Source organism: Staurois parvus, unplaced genomic scaffold (genome assembly GCF_062004578.1).
Source record: "Staurois parvus isolate SC_StPar_1 unplaced genomic scaffold, SC_StPar_1.0 ptg000704l, whole genome shotgun sequence".
NCBI lineage: Eukaryota > Metazoa > Chordata > Amphibia > Anura > Ranidae > Staurois > Staurois parvus.
In genome coordinates, this window is record NW_028318500.1 from 994,423 (window position 1) to 1,018,298 (window position 23,876).

A 23,876-nucleotide genomic window follows, 5' to 3' on the forward strand; every position below is an offset into this window, starting at 1 on the left:
TCACTCCCCATAAACAGATAGCAGCACTATACCTGCTTGAGGTGAACTTTATTAAACATGCCCCCATTGTTGAACCAGCAGTTTCTTGTCGTAACAAAGCCTTGACCTTCCCTGTGCAGGATACTCTTGTACTTAAGAACCCCACCAAGAAGCATTTGGAGCTACTTTCTGAAAGTGTTGTTCACTGCAAGCCCTGCTGTGCCACCTGCCCTGGCTGGCTCATAGTCTTCCAACAGACAGGACCAAGGCATTCAGAAGGAATGCTGTTACTCAGCAAGTTGATTTCTTATTAAAGAGCATTTAGGGCTAGTGCCTGCAGTCTTGCGATATTGCGTAGTCTTCTTGCTAGAGGTCTATTTCTGTGTGAGTCTTATGTTAGTGAACAGGGAAACTCTCTGGCTAAAGTTTTGAACTGCAGAACTGGCATGCAAAAAAAAAAAAAAAGTTTTGGACCTTCACTGAACACCTTTTCAATGACATTACTGGGGGCAAGAGTATATATCTACTCCAACAGAAGAAGCCTATTGCTCAAATTGGGACGCTCTTCCCTCCTCTGAGGCCCTTTCATTACTACCAGGGCTCTGCTTCAAAAGCCAAGACCAAGTCTGGCTAACATTTGATCAGTAAACCCTGGACTTTCAAGTCTCCCAAATCCTCAGAAATCTTTAGCATGTTTTCCTTTTGCAGACATTTGGACAGCCAGCTTCTCAGATACCTTAATGAGGGATGTAGTATTCAGGGACTACAAGCTAAAATTGTTCTCTCTTGAGCCCCCCCCCCCCCCCCCCACAAAAACATACACCCACTCCCGGGTTTAAGCCTTCCAACCTACTTATGTCACTGCACAGATTAGCAGGCTTCTGTGCAACCCCTCATGAGTCTTCTGGAGCAGCAGGGCATAGTCCCAGTGCCAGTGGCAGGATAGTTTTAGGGGTTTTACCCCAATCTGTTCAAAGTTTCCAAACCAAAAGAGAACATTTATCCTATATTGGGTCTTGAAGCCTTAAATGCCTTCATTTGGGCTCAGAAACACCTTATGGAATCCACCAGGTCAGACTTTCTGACATCTCTGAACATCAAGAATGTGTTCTTGTGTGTCCCAATCTCTCCAATTCATTTGCAATTTCCTCACATTTCTCGGGTCCTCAGTACTTCCAGTTTGTGGACCACTCATTCGGCCTATCTTCTGCACCTTAGGTAGTCACTAAAGTGCTGGCCCCTTGCTGCGCTTCCAGGGCATCCTGGGATGTGGGATATCTGAAAGACTTTCTGTTGAAGGAAACAGTCAGAACAGGTTCTGGCCAAAAATGTAGCCTGAGCAGTCAAGATCTTACAGAGGTTTGGCTTGGCCCTGTAATTTCAAGAGTCTGCATTGGAACGGACTACTGATTTAGAATACCTGGGTCTTATCCTAGACACCGCTCAAATCAGAGTTTTCCTTCCTCAGGAGAAACATCACACTCTCTGCTCCCAGACTTGAACTCTGCAGTCAAGCTGTTGCCCAATATTAGAGTTCTGGGCCTGATGGTAGCTTCTTTCAAGGACGTCCCATTTGCTCAATTCCATTCCAGACCCAGCAATTATACCTGGCTGGCACTATTTTTTATTTACCAGTATTCAAATCCTCCCATAGGCAACGGTATAATTCAATAGCCTCTCAATTCCCATTTCCCTCAATGAACTACAAAAATGGGAATTTTACTGGGAGTACAAAAAAATCCTATTTTTGTGTGCCTATATCACTATTTATTATAACGTTTCTATTTACAGCTTTCATTAGTGTGTTCCTGAAAGCCTTGCTTCCTTCCACAGATTTGGGATGTTTGAGTTCCTCAGTAATCAGATGCGGGATGCTGACGGGAAATTGGACAGTAAGCGCAGTTTGATATGTGGCCTCGGTGCTGGTGTGGCTGAAGCTATTGTAGTAGTTTGTCCCATGGAAACTATCAAGGTGAGATTCTGTCCCTACAGTTAAAATAACTAATGGTAAACAAAATTGCAACAGCTGGGTGACCAAAGCAGGTAACAAATATTACAGTGGCTTCTTTTAAAACCGTTTCTGTTAAGCAGGCTACACACAATACAATCTAATTATACAGTGTCAGATTTCTGGTCCTGTACTATAGTTTTCCTGCCAATCTCTGTGTCACTACTGTGTCCTGTAGAGATGTAGTCATGGGCAGGAGCAATCATTGCGCACTAGGACCAGGAGACTGACACTCCTAGAAGTATGGGCTTCAGAAGAATCTTCAAGAGGCAATTTATTTTACAGCAGTGTTTGGCAGTGCTGACAGCAGGAGAAGCAATTATTTAATATCTTTTTTTTTCATAGGTATCTTTTATTTCATTTTACCAACATAGCAATTTAGGTTTATTATATCTTTATTAACAATTTCATCAAAACAATAGGCTCTACCAAATGTCCCAAGACATTTGAGTACAAGTAAGAAAGCATTTGGTAACAACGATATGCAAGTATGTCCTGAGAGGTAGAGAAATGTGCGAGCCCCCACAGCCCACCATAGAGGGACACACATAGACAAAGTATGTATGTGTATATGACATATAGGGGCCTCAATGAACCCAAAAATCAAATGCATCTTAACCACTTGCCTACAGGGCACTTATACCCCCTTTCTGCCCAGGCCAATTTCCAGCTTTCAGCGCTGTCACACTTTGAATGACAATTGCGCAGTCATGCAACACTGTACCCATATGAAATTTTTATCATTTTTTTGAGACAGATAGAGCCTTATTTTGGTGGTATTTAATCACCTCTGGGTTTTTTATTTTTTGCTAAACAAACCAAAAACAACTGAAAATTTTGAAAAATAAAACTTTTTTCTTAGTTTTTGTTGTAACATTTTGTAAATAAGTGATTTTTCTCCTTCACTGATGTGCTCTAATGAGGCTGCACTGATGAACACTGATAGGTGGCACTGATGGGCATTGACAGGAATCACTGATGGGCACTGAAAGGCAGCACTCATATATGGCGCTGATAGGCAGCACTGATAAGCAGCACTGAATGGCACTGATAGGCGGCACTGACCGGCACTGATAGGCGGCATTGACTGGCACTGTTAGGCAGCACTGATAGGCAGCACTGATGGGCACTGATAGGCGGCACTGACACTGATAGGCGGCACTGACTGGCACTGATTGGCAGCACTGATTAGCATTGATAGGTGGCACTGACTGTCACTGATAGGTGACACGGAAAGGCAGCTCAGATGGGCACTGATATGTGGCATTGATGTGCACTGGTAGGCACTGATATGTGGCATTGATGTGGCACTGATGAGCACTGACAGGTGGCATGGATGAGCACTGACAGCTGACACTGATGGACACTGACAGGTGGCACTGCTGGGGCTACACTGATCATCAGGGCACACTGATCATCAGTGCCCTGATGAGCAGTGCACATGTCCCCTCTGAGGGATGCCATATACCGGGTCTCCTCTCCTCTCGAGCTGTTAGTGTGACAGGTCGAGAGGAGAGAAATGCCGATAACCGTCTTTTCCCTATTTACATGCGATCAGCTGTGATTTGGACACAGCTGATCACATGACCGAGCCGACACCTTCCGTTCCGTTGATCCGCTCTTTCTGTTGATCCGCTGTGTCCGAGGGACACAGCGCACCACCGATCGCCACGCTGTGTGCTCCCGGAGGATTTGCTGTGTGGATAGAAGAACAGGGTAATTAAACCTCGTGTCAGAGAAGCGAGACAGGATCCAAAACAAAGCTGTGAAACAAACAAGATGACTTATGCACAATAGCAGAGGGGTTTGGACCGGAGACTACCAACAGAGTAATTTAATATCAGTGGAAATCAGTACCCTTAATTTGACTAGTGTCTCACTTTTTCATTAACTTGCCCACTCCCATATTTCATTTCTCATTGTTAGGGCAATAACTATATTATATAACAAATTATATAACAAAACAGTACTAAGCAATAAAGTACCACTAAAGCTATCTATAATAGCAGATGAACATAACATTTAAGGTGCTTTTCATTGCTGCCAATCAGGTTCATCTTGCTTCCTCTGGAAAACAACAGCTGCCAGGTGACTGGTCAATATAGACAACAGCTACCTTTTTCGTTCCACTATTGGAGGACAGTAACCAGGATATTTATATTGTGATATATATACGAGGGGCACTCAAACCAGGACTTTTGAGATTATATAATAAAAGAATACAATTCAAGAAGTGGATACTGCATTTAGTTTTCAACATACTCCCCTGCTATATTTATACACTTATCCCAGCATTTACCTAATGCCTGGAAAGCTTTGGCATAGAAAGATTTGTCAGTACATCTGAACCATCCTAGGACAGCCTTGTTCACTTCGTGAATCACTGTTCCCACAGAAAGTTTTGTGTCTTGTGCAATTTCATGACAGGTTATGCGTTAATTATCCAGGATGAGGCATTCCAATGCTCACAGGAATGACTGCTACCGGCTTGCAACCACCATGTCTGGGAACGTCACTGATGGACATATGGCCAACTTTGAACCGTTTACACCATGCAAATGTCTTGCTGTGGCTGAGTGGCTCATCACTGTACTGTGCTTGAAGTCTTCTGTAGATATTTGTGGGTTTTATGCCTTCATTCACAAGAAACTTCATCAGCACATGCTGTTCCATGCACACACTAACACTGTTGTCTGCCATCTTGATTCATGACCTCTGGACTTGCCCGTGACATGTGTGCTGCCTATCCGTAATAGGACACACTTGCCACTTTCTACTGCGTGTAGGTCCTGGTTTGACTTGAATGCCCCTTGTAATTGGAATGGTATCATTTATTTTAGTTTAAAACTGAACTATGGGCACAACTAATGTCTGATAAGCATTCAGATGTCTGCATAGGTTGCCTTCTGACAGTCAGAAGGCACCTATTTCCTGTCTGGGGCAATAGGCCACCCACCTAGCTTCCTATGCGCTGAGCAACTGGTCTGCTAGCCAACCCTCTGCAGTTAAGTGCCAACATCACCAAGCTGCCTACATTAGTTGCATTCGAGCCTAGGTTGTTGCAGGGTTCAGGGTTTACCCTTCCTACCCCTACCAAGAAACCTCCATGTTTCTTTGTGTTCTGCCCATCACTGAGCCTTATTACATGAAGAATATCTTATGCTGCAGGTACATCAGGTTGTTGGACGGAAGGGGAAAGAGCTGTCTGTGTTTTATAATTGGACAGCAGTTAGGAAGGCAGCAGTGATACAGTGGTGTTGCTGCTTACTGCTCATATTTACCTACTTTTTCTGTTCACTTTCAACCTGCTGTGGCTGAAGTGTAGAAATGAGTCTATTTCTGTTGCCCACAGTACAGCTTGAAGTCATCAATGTAATGCACTAAAGCAGTGGTCTCCAAACTGTGGCCTGCAGGCCTTTTGCTTTCTTTTATCCGGTCCTTGGGACACTATGCCATCCTCTGACACCAACAGTTGGGCATATGTCCTCCCCTAACACCAATGTACAGGCACAATTCTTCCCTATGACACCAACAATGGGGCACAGTTCCTTCCGATGACACCAGCAATGGGGCGCAATTCTTCTTAATTACACCAACAATGGAGCACAAGTCCTCCCAATGACATCAAAGATGGGGCGCAATTCTTCCCAATGACACCAACGGTGGGTCTCAATTCTTCCCAATGACACCAACGGTGGGTCTCAATTCTTCCCAATGACACCAACGGTGGGGCGCAATTCTTCCCAATGACACCAACGGTGGGGCGCAATTCTTCCCAATGACACCAACGGTGGGGCGCAATTCTTCCCAATGACACCAACGGTGGGGCGCAATTCTTCCCAATGACACCAACAGTGGGGAACTATTCTTCCCACTGACATAAATGAAGGGGCAAAATTCCTCCTAATGACACCAATGGGGCACTATTTCCACCACTGACACCAATGATGAGGTATTGTCTACATTTTATACTTTCACTGGCCTCAGTCTATCCCCCCCCCCCCCCCCACACCACAGTCTGAAGGACCATGTACTGGCCCTTAGTTTAGTAATTTTGGAGACCCCTGCACTAAAGGATTGCTGTATTTTTCAGCGTGAGCACAGTTTGTATATCAGTTTGTTTGATACAGTATGGTCAGTTAAAGAGTGCCTAAAGGAAGTGAGACCACTGCTAGGCAGTGAACTGCTAATGGTATCTGAGAAGCATTGTAGGTGTTCTAAGGGGAAATCATTATGAAGCATAGTACTTCAGGAAAGGTGCAGCTCCTCAAATCTAGTGTGCTGTGTATGGGGCAGTTGTAGCCATGGAATTAGCACAAAATATGGGAGTATGGGAATGGTTTCTTCCATCATACTCTTGACTTAGCTTTATATAATCATGTCCACCTTATATGGTCAGTTCAAATATTCAGAACTTAGCTTCTTGTCACATAATTCTGCCTTGTGCAACTTGCTTTCTAATTGTGAGACACATATAAGGAAAGGTTGCGTTTTCACACAGGTTAGCAACAAATGTTCTCACATCAAATTATCATAACCAGCTATGATGGATAAACTAAGTATTTCAAGGCTTAATTTTAGCAGTAGTATCAAAATGCATACAATGTGGAGTTTGAAGTGATAGCCTTTATTGTCTATCTTGAGTTATTAAAGATACAAGCTTTTGGGATAACTCCGATGCCTTTGTCCCTTTTGCACCACTGCCACAATCTTTCAGTGCAGCGGGGACTAATAGAACTAAGGGGCTGTGACAGGCACTCATCAAGAGTGTCTTTCTGCCCAACTACTCTATTCATAGAAGCCATTACAACAGCTTCTATGAATGAAACACGATTTATGGATGAAGGAGGCAAAGCTTTCAATCATCTGCCCATCCTCCATTCATAGGTCCTCTTTCATTCATGTAAGCTGTATGTTACAGCTTTTGTAAGTGGAGCAGCTGGCAGGAAGGGCAGACATAGTCGGCACTCTTGATGAGGGACACATCTCAATTAAGGTAAGTAATATCCCTTCTAATTTCATTTTTTTTTACTTTATGTAAACTTGGGCTTTAAATGTATATATTTCATGCCTCTCCTTGTAACTGTATATAAATGTGAGTTTCAGAACCATTTTCAGAAATGTATGAAGTCTGATGAAAGTTTTCCTAGCAGTTTGCCTCTTTATTAATTCAAGTTAGCCAATATAAGAGGGTTTTAAAGCTTAAAGTGTTACTAAACCCAGGACCCTGCATTCATTATATCTGGTCTCCCACAGTACACACAACATGGAAATGTACTTATTTTACTAAATATAAACTGCTAAATACCTTTTCTCATCAGCAGTTAGAGCAGTCTTGTCACTTCTATCAGTGTCCAGCAGAGCACTGGTTAAAGCTTGTAGGAGGTATTTCATTTTGCTGTAGGAGGATGCAGAACCCCTGACCACTCTCCCAAAAAAAAAAAAATCTCTCCAGCAATACATACTAAACTGAGCATGTGCAGAATGGCTACGGGTTCAGTCTGTCTTATCAGGAGATAAGACGTGGACATTTGAACAAGAGGAGAGGCAGAGAAAACAGGATTAAACATCCTTTTTACACAATGCAGAGGATTAACCCCTTATGTTCCACAGTGAGTATAACAAGCATTCTTTACTGCATATACAAACTGATTTTACTGTTGTGGGTTTAGTAACACTTTAAGACTTAAAGTCTAAGTTTAACTTTAGTAACATATTACGTGCTCTATATGTATTCAGGGTATAATATGTTACTAAAGCAGCCCTGCAACCCCCTTGATCCCTTATTGTGACAGCGGGCGGGGGATACTTTCCCAGCACCCACTGTCAGAATAAAAAAAAAAAAGAACGCACCCACGTCATTCATTCAGAGTTCTGTGAATGAATGAACTACAAATACTGTCTGCCACCATGGCAGATGGCTTGTAGTTCTCAATGAACTGAGAGGGTTGGTGAGCTCCCTCATAGTTCATTGATTCTTTTTGCTCTTTAGTAACTCTCTGCTTGTATGGCAGGTACAGGCAGACAGCTATACTGAGGAAGATCCTGTCATTATTATTTATGTATTACAGATACTTCTATAGCACAGTCAATTTACGCAGCGCTTTACATATATATTGAACATTCACATCAGTCGCTAACCCTCAAGGGGCGTACAATCTAAGGTCTTTGCACCCACAATCTGCTGATTGTGCATGCAGTACTTCATAGGCTTCTAAGAAAAAATAATAAATGCACATTTTTGTTACCTGCAAAAAAGAAAAGTGCATTTATTTTATTTTTCTACAAAGGTGAACTTGGCCTTTCATTTTTACATTTTGGTTGGTGTGTACCTTTCTCAATGTTGTATTTTGGCGCCATCCAGTGTTCATTTTGCAGAACTGAACCTTTTGTTTGGTTTTTGGTCTGAATGCAAGTTGTGTGAACAGTGATAATCAGCACATTGCTTGGTTGGCTTTAGTGCTTTCATTACCTGTTACGTAAACGTGTTGTAATTGATCGGTCTGTGCTAAACAATGTATCGAGATTTTTAATAGATTGTTTATATGCATGCTTTGGGAATTAAAACTTTTATCTGTACATTGGAATGTGTATTTTAAATGTTATCATCTGGTTTTCAAATAGTTTGTTAAAAATGTATACATAAAATAAGGGATTCTTGAAATGTTTAGTGCAAATTACTTTACAAGACATGTCGGGGGGGTTCAATAAAGCTGGTGCGCCACTTTCCTGGCTTTAATTGCTCTTGTGTTGAGCCAGATTAAAAAAAAAACATCTGCAACAATTTTGGTTCTGACAGAGACTCGTGCCAAATTCAGGTACTTATCATTTGCCTCACTTCTACATAGTGGCACAACACCTGCTCCAAGGTCAGAATAACATACCGACAGTTCCTATCTTAGGAAAGTGGACCTAATTTAGACCAACTTTCTTTTGGCGTACAGCGACAGATTTTGCAAAGTGTCTCTCATGCATTCTAAAAGTGCCACAGCTTGAGCCAAATTTTAAGCACAAGGTACATGCATTTGGGGCATGCTGTGCCACTTTTAGAATGCACATGAGACACGTTTGCAAAATCTGTCTGAGCCGGCCTTTATGAATTCCAGGGATTATAGTTTTATGGATGAGGATATATTCAAACCCCTCAAAAGTCTCATTTAACAACATTTCATGATGGACAACATGTTAGGTAACATAAGCATGAGAGATCTACATTAAATTTATTTTTTCTCCTTTAGGTGAAGTTTATTCATGACCAGAGCTCTCCAAATCCAAAGTACAGAGGGTTTTACCATGGAGTCAGGGAGATTATTCGAAATCAAGGTATAAGTTTCTCTCTGTGTATTTTTAACAGTAATATATTTAAATATAATTGAGAAATTCAGATATCATGCGTTTTCTCCTTATATTATCTCAAAAAGCCCTACTAGTTCTTATCATGCACTACAGGATGATTAGCCTTTTTGTTACAAAAATATGAGCGTAGGAGTGGTTGAGTAGTTTAGCAAAAGACAGCTAAGAGGGCTTACACCACAAGAATGAGGTGTGTCATCAGTTCAAAAAAGGGCTTAAAACCCAACTCTGAGAAACTATAAAATTATCCCTTACAGTAGGGCTGTGCCTGCATTGCAAGGGTAATTGCTCATTTAAGTTTGGGGGACACAGAAAAGCAGATTTACTTACCCTACCCTCCACTCCTCCCTGTTGCTAGACTGGTATCCACAGTGTCTTCTCCCCTATTCTCCGCCAGTCCAAGGTCCTGGTGTCCTTAGCACCAGTGCAGGACCCATAGCCCTGCACTGGATGTGAAGAGTCCAAGGGATAGTCCACCACTGGAGCGTGGGGGAGCACCATCTACTGGAAGAGCACAGGATCAGGAAAGTAAAGGTGTTTATCTTCCCTAGACAAACCAAGTAGTGAATCCTTGCAGTGTGGGTGCAGCACCACTGCATGATATAATTTTACAGGTTTTCAGAGTTGAGCTTTAAGAGTTGAGTGTATTTCTGGTTCAACACAATTTTTTTTTTTTCGTACTTGCAGGGGTTTTGTTTTTTTTTGGGGGGGGGGATTTGCAGGGTTTTTAAAGTCAAACTCATCCTTTTGTAAAAAAAAATTTAAAAAAATGAATAAATGCACTCATATTACATAAAGCAAAAATGTGCATCATTATTTTTTTATTTTGTTTTTGCATTTGAGCCTGGAAAGCATTGCAGCCGTGATCACAGGATCACATACTCTGTTATTTACTTTGTGGTTTATTGAAATGGATATGCTTTCTTTGCATATTTCATCATTATAGTCTGGCTGTTGTCATTTGTACTTTTTTCCCCCCTAGGCATTAAAGGGACTTACCAAGGTCTTACAGCTACAGTTCTTAAACAAGGATCCAACCAAGCCATTCGCTTCTTTGTCATGACCTCTCTGCGGAACTGGTATAGAGGTACATAATTTGGCTGTGCTTGTTGTATACCTCTCTTTCCTTCTGTAACTGTCCCAGATAGTTCCTCTTTCATTATGCTTTTTGACTATTGTTATATCCTATGACAGGTACAATTTTTCCTAATATGTGCCTTCCATAGATTGTTTTTTATTATTATTAAATAACCTAGTTTAATTAATACCGTCCTATTCCATAACTTCTTTTGGTGACTGTGTAATTCACATAATTTTGTTTCCTGATGTTTAACCTCCCTGGCGGTAATCCCGAGTGTGGCTCACGTTTAATTTTCAGTACCAAAAGCTGTAACCCCGAGCCACACTCAGGATTACAGTGTAGTGTAACTTACTTTCTTCCTGCGATTTCCCAATGTCCTCCCACTGTGTCCTCCGGCCGATGTCGGCATCCGTCTTCCAGGTTCCCTTCCCAGCGAGTGCCGCAACGCAGGGGCTCAGAACCGGCAGTAGATTCAAAAAAGTAAACAAAACATGACATACACACAATACATTGTAATCTTTGAGGATTACATTACTGTATCAAACCATTTCACCTCAGTTTTGTCCCGAGTGCTTTGTCCAGTGCCCTGCCTGCACTTTTACCATTCTTTCTGCCTGGAAACTTGAGAACATCCATGGCATCCAAAAAGCATCCCTTTAGGTCAAAAGTTGTTTTTGGTTAGATTATATTATTGAATTAAATGTATTCTATTATTTTTTATAATTATTTATTATATTATAATTTATTATTTCCTGTTTCAAACTTTATCATACCCGGGATGTTTACTAGAATCTTGTTTGGACAGATTTCAGTGAGTTATTCCCAAGAATTACAGGCCTACAATATAAAACAACAAATTTCCATGCAAAACAATGTACCACTTTGACATTTAAAAATATTGACATAATCAGACCGCCAGGGAGGTTAAAGCAGCTTTGTATTTCACAAGCAAATTATCTTATTGTATGTAGTATAGATATATTATGTGCCTTTCTAGCCACACAGTCACAACTTTAAAAAATTCAAGTCAGCAGTTTGAATCTGCTCAGTATGACATCCCTGAAATTCATCTGACTTTATCATATACTTACATATTTACTTTTTTTTTTTTTTTGTCCAAAAGGCCCCTTATTTGCCAATTCAGAAAATGATTGCTTTGTATAAAATTAGTTTGAGAAATTCCGTACTTGTTTATAATGGCAACTAGATCAGCCTCTGCTTGAGCAGTAATATCATTGAAGCAAACCACTTTCTTTAATTTTATGAGCTATGTGAAAACTGTACTTTGACAAGAAAGAACTGGCCTTTATAGATGTATATGAGACTGCATAGAACTGCAGTAATATGTGTTCTTTAACATCTCAGGTGACAATCCTAACAAACCAATGAACCCACTAATAACAGGAGCATTTGGAGCCATTGCAGGAGCTGCCAGTGTCTTTGGTAACACTCCTTTGGATGTAGTGAAGACCAGGATGCAGGTAATATGAACTGCAATGTTAACATATATATTTCTACTGCAGTCGACACTGAGCCTCATTTTCTTCTGAGGGAGTAATAGTCTCAGGCAGTTTGTGTTGCCCCACAGTAATTCATCTGGTTCTTCCATTACAGTGTAAGAAACAACAGAAAATGGTGATTGGTTGCTTGAGGTCTACATGGGCTCTATGAAGCAGTTCTTCCTTCAGATTTCCTTGTAGATTAGGCCATTTGTTTGTAAAGGTTTAGCTATTTGTGTCTCCTAAATTGAACTAATCGGAGAGTTCCTCTAAATGTACGTATAAAAAAGTGTATGTCTGATATACTTGTGAGAAATTGCCAGCAGCAGGGTTGGAGGGCACAGCAGCGAGTTAAAACACTTACATGCTTACTTGTATTGCTGCATCTAAACCCAAGATTAAAGTGCAATATATTGCAGCTTATCAGTCCTTTCAGTCCCTGCATTACATATATTGTTTTCAGTCTTTTTTTTTTTTCCTTTACTTTCTCATATTCCCCCAGTGATCCTGCCAATAACACACTTCCTGTCACAAGATGACGCTCACTAACTGCACTGTACCAAAGAGAGTCAGTGTTGTCACCCTAAGTCAGGATGTTTAGAGTTCTGCAGTCGACAGAACTCATGTGGGGCTAATAACATTGTTTTAGATTTCAGTGCGGCAGACGCACTGTGTTGCCAGTTCAGTGCAGGAAATGAGGAGCTCAACATAATTTTGGCATGATCAACTGGCATTTATTTGCACTTATTGAACAGATATAACAAAATGCTTGTAGTGCTTTATTTAACAGACAAAAAGGGTGTACATGATAGAAGATAATTGTTTGTGTTTACATTCCACTTTGCTTAACTATATTTAGACTCTGCTACACCCTCTAATTCAGATTCAGGTCTGTAAGAATTTATAAATTCAATTTACCAGAATTATAGAAATGCTTTAGAAGAACATATTACTAAAGATGGAATCTGCCAGACAGTAAAATAACTCAAAACACACAAACAATTGGGCCCAGATGGATTTCTAGCTTTATTCTACAACTATAAGATATTATTATCCCATAGCTTCCAAACTCTTTAAATTTATCAGATAAAGAACACTTAAGCCCAGAGATGCCAATGCAGAAAAAAAATTGACCTGTTAGAAGAGTAAGAAAGCAGCTTTTGCGGCAATACTCACCTTCAATCCAGAGCTGCTCATTGCATTAATTTTGTCCCACCACTAGATGTCACCAGTCTTTCGTGTTGTATGAGGGCCAGTGTCATCCAACCCACTTTCTTTTACATTGTGCTGTCATGGACTCATACTCTTGGGTGGTACCATTGCACAACCCAGGTTCATAGTACTACTGCACTGAGCAGCACTCACACCTAATTGTTTCAGCTCTGTTTAGTTCAGCAGTAAGAACTGCCCCCATCGCTTCCAGAGGAAGAACTTGTGATGTCATTGGTTTTGCTTGTTTCACTTAATTAGTTTGGTTCAACATACAGATTCTGTCATTGATCATTAGCACCTGGTTGTTATAATTGGTTAATAATGCAATAGGCTATACCTACAAACAGCTTACATTTTAACTAGAAAATGGTCTATTACTATATTTCTCTCCTTAGCTTGCATCTATGGACCAGAGCTTTTTTACATTTCTGCTATGGACCTGATTGATCGGCAATGACTTTGTAATTACTTAAAGTGATATTAAAGGATCATTTTTTGTGTTAAAATAAAAAAGATGTTATACTTACATGCTCTGTGCAATTATTTTGCACAGAGAGGTCCCTTACTTCCTCTTTGGCTGTCCCCCGCTGGCTCTGTCCACTCCTCTCTCCTTTAGGTGCCTCTTTAGGCTCACTCCCAAACCAGGCTTTGTGCATCCATAGACAAACAGTGTCAGTAAGCCATGGCCCCACTCCTTCCTCACTGGAGTTTGACTGACAGCAGCAGGAGACTGTAACTCCCATTGCCCTCAGTGTCTCTTGTGAGACCAGGCAGTGAGAGGAGCTGTCCTGCAGCCGGGACAGGTATGTGTTTAGGTATGGACGCAGGGAGGTAAAACAGGTGGGGGGGTTACCTTAATGATGGGAATGTATTAAAGTAAACAACGTTTTGACTTTAGAACAACATTAAGATAAGAAAGTAATACATATATTCTTTTTTTGCTGGATAAACAAAGTCTTTTCTTTTGATATTGTCTTATATAGAGATTAAAATTATGTTTCTCGTACAAAGAATAGTAGATTTAAAAATGAAATAAAGCATAAAAAAAAAATCAATATACACAGTAAAGACTAAAGAGGCTTTTTTTATTCAAAAACAAAAATGTTGATTTTCATGATAGATCCTCTATATAATGTTCAATTTAAATATCCTACTTTTTCAGGGCAATGAAAATGGCATTTCTGTTCAGCTCTGTACATAGGATTGGACAGATCTCTTTTAGCACCATCAACCTATAAAACTGTGTGAGATGCTTCTCATCCTATATAGGGAGGAAGATTGTGTCTTTGGGTGTGTTATATAAAAAATATGACAGATGTGGTAGATCTCTTTGCCCTGAGCAGTTTGAAGATAATACAGGTTAATTATTTTGTTTTGCAGGGGCTGGAAGCTCATAAATACAAAAGTACATTGGACTGTGCTTATAAGATACTCAAGTATGAGGGACCCAAAGCGTGAGTTACTAATTTCATGAAAACATTGCTTGATGTTTCCATATCCTTTCGTACCCAATTCACTTAATCTTTCTTCTATCTTTACATGTGGCATAGACTCATTTTAACATTGCAATATTTCCAAAGTGTCCTGCCAGCGTCTAAAGTTGTCATCTCCCCCTTTTTTAGGTTCTACAAGGGGACTGTTCCTCGTCTTGGACGTGTCTGTTTAGATGTAGCCATTGTCTTTATAATCTATGATGAAGTGGTGAAGGTTCTGAACAAGGTTTGGAAGACTGACTGAGGGTTGTCTAAAGGTTCTGATGGAAGAACTAAGTGACACGCAATTACAGAGTCTGTGGGTGCCAAAGACCTCAACTGATAATTACCCAATTCCCTGGTACTAAAATACTACAGTGCCTCCCATTCCTTAAAAAAATATCCTCCATCATATTTCCATAACTAGAACATCATCTTCTGGTTAAATTTCACTTGCAGCTTTAAAAAAAAAACAAAAAAACAAAATCCAGAAGTGCATATGTCATTGTATGCTGAAACAAGGTTGAAGGGGTTAACAAACTTTCATCAATTTTTTAAGCTTTTTTTCTTTTTACCATTGTTTAATAGTGCGTTTATTATTTTAAATTGTCCCTGTAAAATGAGCCTCCACAATCTTTTCACTACACATTATACCACTCACCTGTGTTCTGAGTGTCATCAAATATAGAATAAAATTAAAGAGCTTCTCCACACAGTTGCAGATTTTTCTTGCTTTCAGGTATGTTGTCATTAGAAGCATTTGGCACATATGTATGTGTTTCTAGGATGTGTTTGTCAGAACTCCACTATTTGCCATTTTGTTGACTTTCTGAAGAGTCTGCACTGCAGCAATAGCCATTGAGGAAATTGGTTAGAAAGTAAATAGAGGAATTCTGCAAATGGCATGATTGAGAAAACGAAACCCAATGTTGCTGGAAGCAGCAAGAAATCTTTCTGTGGGAAGATGCTCTTTAATCAGCCACAGTTATAGTGTATTAGTTGGACACTTTATCCAGTGTTGACCAAACTTTAATGCTCATGGATAAGGCCTCTTTCATAGGGGCAGAATCCAATTTACTCAGCAGGGGATCTTTTCGCTGGTCCCCTACTGAGCAGAGCAGGCAGATGACAGGTTCGTGTCCGCTCGGTTTTTGCAGAGTGAATACGGACTGAGCCCGCTCTGCTCAGGGGGCAGCCAGGTGTAAACGGACTCCGCTGTCCATTTACACCTGAGTACCTCTGATCCGATCTGCCTAAACGGAGTAGAATGGATCCCCTTCTGTTTTTTTTTAGCAGATCAGAGGTAGGAGAGAGTAAACGGACTCAAGTCCGTTTACACCCTCCAGTCCATAGAAATGAATGGACTGTCCCATCAGGTCCGCCTGAAAAACTGACAGGTCGTGTGAAAGGGGCCTAAAAGTTGTTACACTTGTGGCCTACATTCGCTCCTATTAAAAAAAGCATAACACATGCATTATTTTAATGACTATATGTTGTTTGCAAATTTTAATGTTTTGTTTTTTTAATTCAGAAAGGTTTTATCACTTGGATCCTCTAAAGTGTGTATATTATACATTTTTGCAGTCTATTGTTTGTAAAAGCCTATTCACAAAGATAAGTGCACAGGATTTTGCTTCTTAAAGTACAGATGACAATAGTAGTGAATTTCTATGAGATGTCTATTGAGAAGGGAAAAAAAGGTGTCATTCATGGTGGAGATAAAATACAAATTCAATGGGTAAATGGTCATTTTGTATTGAGAAATAATTCCACTCCAATGTGATCATTTTTTTTAATTGAACATTTTGATTTAAATATTATGAGAGAAGATAACAAAAGCATGTAAAGTCATGCAGCTTTGTGAATCGACGCTATTGTGTTTTAGATCAAAGTGTGGCCTCTATGGTGAGAAGATTTGACTGAAGAGTATATACAGCATGTTTGTGCAATTATTAATATTGCATAGCAAAGTAAGAATCATATATTTTATCCTACAGATTTTAAAGTTGAACTAGCATGAGAGAGATAAGAGACTGCCATTGCTGACCTCCTAAAAAAAAAAAAGATACTTAACTGGCTGTGATGGTAATGCTTTAATACCCCTTGTTAATCAGCATACGTATATATGTTGCCTCTCAGAGGTGGGCCTTCTTCTGTGGTGCTGCATATGTGTATAGCTGCATTTACACTGTAAGCATGCTGCATAGCCTGCTCCCAGCATGAAGACCAAGCTGTTACCAACAACTCTGGGTCTTGTACTAATAATCAGATACTAGGAGGACCAGCTCTCGATCGTACGATTGCTGTGATAGCCTGTAATTGGCTAAGACACTGTCCACCCCTTGTACTCTTTCTCTTCTTGAATGGAGAAAAGTATACATTGGGAGTATTTATCAAAGCTGGAGCAGCCAGAATTCGGAGCAGCTTTAAAAAAAACAACAAAAAAAACCAGAAAAGTAAGTGTGAACGATTGTTTCTGGACCCTACTATGGGTACAAACAAACAAAAAATTTACACATGGGTATTGCTGCAATTGTCAGGAGTAGGATAATTTATTTGGGGGTTTTTTTTTGGTGGTGGGTTATGGTAATGGAAAAATATATACAGATAATTTAAACATATAAAAAATGTTTTAGTATTTTGGACAGTTTTCCTGTGATAATAAAATCAGGAGCTATCCGTTAACATTTACCACCAAATTAAAGCGAGATTTATCCTGAAAAAAAAATAAGGTACAACTCACTTGGATACATTTTCATTGCAAAGATGTTAAACCCTCAGTCTATCAGCAGCTGATATAATCACTTACTGATGCATCTTCTATATCTTTTAATCATGATGAGCGTGGGGATGGTCATAGGTGGCATGCTGAGCGTGGGGATGGTCATAGGTGGCATGCTGAGCATGGGGATGGTCATAGGTGGCATGCTGAGCGTGGGGATGGTCAGAGGTGGCATGCTGAGCGTGGGGATGGTCAGAGGTGGCATGCTGAGCATGGGGATGGTCAGAGGTGGCGTGCAGAGCGTAGGGATGGTCAGAGGTGGCATGCTGAGCGTGGGGATGGTCAGAGGTGGCATGCTGAGCATGGGGATGGTCAGAGGTGGCGTGCAGAGCGTAGGGATGGTCAGAGGTGGCATGCTGAGCGTGGGGATGGTCAGAGGTGGCATGCTGAGCATGGGGATGGTCAGAGGTGGCGTGCAGAGCGTAGGGATGGTCAGAGGTGGCATGCTGAGCGTGGGGATGGTCAGAGGTGGCATGCTGAGCATGGGGATGGTCAGAGGTGGCGTGCAGAGCGTAGGGATGGTCAGAGGTAGCATACCACCTCTAGATTATCCCTATGTTCAACACCGACAAAGGGATACAAATTGAGAGAAGGAGAGCAAGTGCTGAGGTGAGGGGTGCTGGCAGGGCGGCTTGTCAGCGTGTCCTAGAAGGAGGAGTAGAGTAAGAGAAGTGTGAAAGTGGCCAGGGCTGAACGGGTGCTGCCGATTGGGGTGTATGGGCTGAGGGAGCCTCCGAGCTAGTGAGAGGCCGGCGGAGAGGGGACTGCCTACACCGGACAGCAGCATGGATGACTGGACAGCCTGCTAACTCTGTAGCATGAAGATCTGTTCATGCTTCACTGGTGTCCGTCCCGCAAAAAAATTTAAATCCTGCTGCTTGCCCACAGCAGGGCTAAATGTAAATAAAAACTACCTGATATGAACTGCACATCCCTGGAGCAGGTAAGTATGACCTTTTTTTATTTTTTATTAAAAAAAAAGACCCTTTCATATCACTTTAATATCACATTTGGGTGTAATTCTCTACATGGGAGTCTTACGTGCAGCATACAGCCCTGTGCCAGCAGTCTGTCAAAATCAATGACAGGCTGAAACATGCAGCGACTGTGTGCAAATATACAGACATTTGAGCAGTACACAGAAATGTATGTGCTGCCCCAAACACAGACAGACAGCACATACATATCTCTATACAAGTACTGCTCGGATGTATATAAAGGTGCATACTTCAGCCTGTCCGTTTTTTAGCAAGCTGCTGGCAGCAGGCTGTGTGCTGTCTCTGTGACTGTGAATGTATGCTTGCATGAAGCCCAATTTTTAGTCACTGACCAAGAATAACTATGCGGATCAAGAAATTCAGAGAAAAGATGAGGTCTCTTAGCTGTAAACTTGTACCAGGTTAGTGATTCAGAGTTCAGAAGAAGAAGGTTCAATATGACAGTCAGGCAACTAGTATTTTCTGAAGAAGAGCTTAGTAACAACAGCCTCCCTGTTTCTGTCATGATGGTTTTTTTTAAGGCTGCTTTCACGCTGATCCGTGTGACCATGTAAGCCTATGGACCTCTTCACAGTGATACGTTTTTATTTTCGTCTGTGTGAAAAAAAAAAAAAAAAGCTGAAGAAAAATATGTGACTATGGTGGAACTCTTCACACTGATCCGTTGCAGATCCACTGCGTTTAGTAAAATCTTGCTTGCTGCATTTTTGGTTCCAATTTGGTTCAGTAAACTGAAAATGCACCTCCCCATTGAAATGCATTGAAAACGCACCTGCGTTTCTTTTTTTGAGTCACCTGTCCTGTGTAAAAACACCACAAGCACGACAAAAACGCATTAGCGTTTTTAGTGTGTTTTTGCTACGGATCAATGTGAAAGTAGCCTGCAGATGTAAAGTTACTTAGACATACTTGCAGCAGCTTCAAAAGCCTGCAGATACTGCTAAATGCTGTGCTATCCTGCCAGAATATTTCAGGACTTGTGGTTAGTTCCACCACTTCACATTGTTAGTGGCCCATCACCATCATAGGCTGCCTTACTGACCAATAGAAGTATGCAGGGGGCAGGAAGGGGTGAGCAAACTTTAGTAGGAGGAGGAATGGCTGGAACATGGCCCTTCACACCTGACTGGCAATTTGGCTGCATCTGCAGGCTTTTACAGTTTCTCCTTTTTATCTGCAGCTGAGAAAATGTCTATTTAACAGGGGCGGACTGACAACTCATGGGGCCCCCGGGTAATAGGGGATCATGGGGCCCCTGTGTCCTTGCCCAGACTCAAAAAAAGCCTATGAAAAAGGTACCATGGGCATCTCATGGGGCCCCCCACTGTCCCCGGGCCCTCGGGCAGTGCCCGAGTTTCCAAAGGGTCAGTCCGCCCCTGCTATTTAAATATTTAAAATGAAATGTAAAGCAAAAAAGGATGCGTGGGGTTTATGACCAACTTACAATGTCTTGTCTTAGTAGTTGCTTCACTTTGAAAGTTATTTTAGAACATTTTATGCAAAAAGAAAGCGTGTGTGCACTAAGGTGGTGAGGTTAGCATGTTTATATGCTTGAGGCAGCCTCTCTTTCTATCATTTAGAGCTGTGCAGTTGGGACCTCTCATTGTGTGTGCCTGTTTTTCAGGCATCTTATGTGTGTTCATTTTTATATAGTCACATAGTATGGTGTTATTTACTTTTGTGCCAAACTGCCATCTGTGCTTTCTATAACATTAATAGTACCTCTGTGCCAAAATCTAAATCTAGAAGCCAAAATGTCTGTGTAACAGAATTACTATGACCAGCCGCTAGTGGGAGACAGAACATGCCTTTTCATTGCTTTTTGTTAACCCCTTCATAATAACAGTCCAAAGGTATCACTTTAAAGATGAAATGTAGCTGAAGTGCAGCAAAAAAAAAAAATGGTTTTAAAAAATGACTTTTTAAAGAGACGAAAAAGGAAATCATTTATGCTGCCCAATATTGCTCGTAATAATCCAGGAATGTTCTATTCTGCTCTAGACAGTGATGTCAGAATCTGGTTTGGGTAAAACATGTACACTTTTCTTAAGTGTTAATGAATAAGGACCAGTTGTGTACTATGTAATATTATATGTTACCTGTTATATGGTGTCTGACTCTTGGATGTTACTTTAAAAAAAAGAAAATAATGCAGAATGTGCTTACTGTGTTTGCTGCAGGACTGTACTTGCCAAAAATGAGAGAAAGTAAATAAAATATTTTGCTACTTTTTTCTTGACTATGCCTAACCTAGCCACTTGATGTCTCATACTTTATGGTGCAAGTTGACTATACCTCTAATTCAGGTGTATGTACAGAGTATATGGATTACATAGAGTACAGCAGAGTAAGCATACAGTATATGGTACATTGATATGTATTGTATTTCAATTATAATATATATTTATGTGGTCTATTTGTACAATTTGTATAAAGGTTGTTCTATGTTATATACATTCATACTGTTTTGTACATTTTTGTTATCCATAATAGAGGCTGTAACTCTTTCTTTGTGTGCTCTGTATCGCTGCACTACAGGATGTGCGCTGACAGAACGCACAGTACAACCAAGTCTGTTCATGTGTTTTATATATTAAACAAAGGCCAGTGTGCCTAAAACTAACCTTTTTTATGTTTTTTTTTTTTTTTGTTTTTTTTTTTTTAACATAACCAGCATAATAGTGGCTGTACCCTATACAATGCCTCAAATGTAAGTGTCACTTGCAAAAATATGAGCACAGGAGATACTGTAAGTGGTTTTAGCAGAAACAAATGTCTAGCAGATTAGAAAACTCCTTGTTTAGAATGTGAGTTGATTCAGGTGTAGAATTTGTGACTTATGTGATTCTTCCAGAAGAATTGGGCATTACTTTATTCACTAAGCAAAATTATTTCTACCATCTTCTATTCAAGTTGGGCTGCCTTTCCTAGAGCTGGTTGTATAAGTACAGGGCTCTCATTGGTTACTAAGGGAGATTGTTAGCTGTGAGGATCCTGGACCTCAAGGCAGTACTGTGTCTTTAAAACAATATTCGCAGGGGCAGTGCTGCAATAAAATGTCTTATACTTTAAACATAAACCAAAATATTGTTCAAACCATACTAATTACAATAGTCCAAAGCAATATGAAAACTTTCATAAAGTAAACGATATTATTCAGTCTGTGATTTTGCTGCCCAATATTTGCCAATCAGTGAAAGTGAACCAAAATCCCTTTGATCCTCCATTATAAGAATGTGTTTTTTAAAGATTGGCACCTTTGGGGAGCACAGGGGGGGAGCAGGTACCCGAATTTGACAGGTACCTGCTCCCACCCCTGCTGCGATCGCCTAGGCAATCGGAAGCGGAAGTTGTCCTCCCCTCCTCTCTTTCCCGTAGTCTTCTGGGACACGTGAAGACTACGGGGCCATTCACAAAGCGCAGCGCTTCTCGCGCATGCACAGTGGGCACCCGCCTGTGAAGCCACAAGCTGTCACAGCCAGGTGTCCACACTGAAGATGCTGGGGAGAGAAGATAGCATGTGAAACCAGCGTTGGTGAGGACACCGCTGGACCGAGGGACAGGTAGTCCCTCTCTATTTTAAAAGTCAGCAGCTACAGTTTATGCCCCATCCACACTTTCAAGGTGGATATGCAATGCTATTGTAGTCTGACAGCTGGTAGACCCCTCTGCTATCAGAATGCACAGATCAGTGCTGCAGCTGCTTATTGAGCAGCTTTTATCTAAGAGGGCGGTTGAGCAGAAGTCAATTAGTAGATCATCTTCTATTCAGCTGCAGTGGTCACACATGGATCGAAATTCGGCTGGTTCCTGCTGAACTTTAATCTATCCATGACCACCTAAAGTGTCCCAACCAGCTGGAGAAAATTCTCACTTTATAGTTTTTCCATTCCAGAAAGGATATAGTACGTCAATATTTTTTTTAAAACCCCTCTTACCTTTGTCCCTGGGTTGTACTTCATAAATATACTTACACCCCCAACAAATCCAGTGTTGCTAGCAGTACATCCTGCTTCTCTACTGTTTACCCAGTCCTGCACTGCCACTTTCTCTTCCCACTTCATCTGGAGGAAATCTTCAGTGTGTCATCAGGGGGCCAGCTGTCTTTTCCAGAATCTTGCAGCCAGCTCCCTAATGAAGTGCAGTGGCACGTGTGTCATCAGGAGGTCAGCTGCAAAAACCAGGAACAGACAGCCGGTTCTGTGATGAGGCACCACAGATTACCCCAAAGCCTTCTTGGAAGGGTGAAGGGGTAGGATGGGAGATGTGAGTATCCCCAGAGGTTAGGTGACGCCATTCTCAGGTGAAGTGCAAGGAGTTACCAAAAAAGAAAAAAAAATGTGCGATTATGTGAAGGAGTAGGGGTAAAATGATGGAAAGTGGGTTATGAGGGTGAAGATTCGCTTTAATTTAATATTGTATATCTGATCTCCTCAGCTCAGAAGCTTTTTTTTTTTTAGTACTGTATGTCTACCAACACTACAAAAATATGTCCTGTAGTTATATTAATCACGTAAAAGATGTCGATTCCAGCAGCCAAAATACCTTAACATACATGGATTCCACATTTACCTGTAATTACAATACTTGAAATGTTTTATGTTTACATTATAACTAATGTATCTGGTGCTCTGCCTGTCTATATTCATGTGCCTGTACACCTCTTCTTGTCTGAATGGGAGGTGGAGTTCATGTTACAAGTTATCCACCAAAATGAGTTCTAATAAAAGCTGGATTTATTTCTGGAAAACAACTTCCTGAGTGATGTGCCATTACTAATTTTCTGTATTTTTAGTTTTATCCCTATGCCGAATATATATGCATTTTGGGTATTACTAATTTAAATAAAGAGAAATTGTGTGCACAACCGAGTGAACAGACACAGCTACCTCTGAGCATGGTGTTCCTAAGTGAAGAGCAGTAGGTGACACTCAACAAGGGGCATATTGCACTGCTATGAAGAAACTACTGGTACACAGGGTGCAGCAGTCCTTTACTGGCTGCTGATGAGATTAGGGATTTTGGCATGGCAATGGAGTGCAATTCACATAAAAAATTTTTTTTTTTTTATTAAAAAAACATGTTTTTAGTTAATTAATTTTTTTTGGTTTCAAGCAGAATACAGTTGGGTTTTAAGCTATGCCATTGGTACAGTGGAGGTTGAGAAACTGGCTTTGTCATCAGGCTGTTGTGTGTTTATCTGGGCACACAAGCTCTTGTAGCAGTTTTTATCAAGTTAACATGTTAAAGTTGTCCTAAGTGCCCCTAACAGTTAAGGATAGCCTAATACTTCAGGTGGAATTTTCAGTTTGTGGAGCTTAAATACAATTTAGTTCCTTAGTTCACCTTAAAAAAAATTATATATATATTTTGCAGTCCATGACCATTCCATAACGCTAAACTAATCCCATTTTTGAAATGTGCATTTATGTTCTTCTCATACCTGTAGGCCAGTTTTGTATTGAGTGAAGCCTGCGTGAGTTTTCACAGCT

The 23,876-nt window shown here is 40.7% G+C and overlaps 1 protein-coding gene across 1 annotated transcript in view; it reads left to right on the forward strand.

Moving 5' to 3' along the window:
* SLC25A1 (solute carrier family 25 member 1) overlaps window positions 1-23,137 on the forward strand; it is a 68,119-nt gene extending 44,982 nt beyond the window's left edge. Inside the window, exons 4-9 of the mRNA XM_089653179.1 lie at window positions 1,813-1,951; window positions 9,226-9,310; window positions 10,323-10,427; window positions 11,787-11,902; window positions 14,513-14,586; window positions 14,755-23,137. Of these exons, the coding sequence (XP_089509305.1) occupies window positions 1,813-1,951; window positions 9,226-9,310; window positions 10,323-10,427; window positions 11,787-11,902; window positions 14,513-14,586; window positions 14,755-14,869 (634 nt within the window). The 3' untranslated portion in view covers window positions 14,870-23,137. The remainder of the gene's footprint in view (window positions 1-1,812; window positions 1,952-9,225; window positions 9,311-10,322; window positions 10,428-11,786; window positions 11,903-14,512; window positions 14,587-14,754) is intronic.
* The last annotated feature ends 739 nt before the right edge of the window (window positions 23,138-23,876 follow it).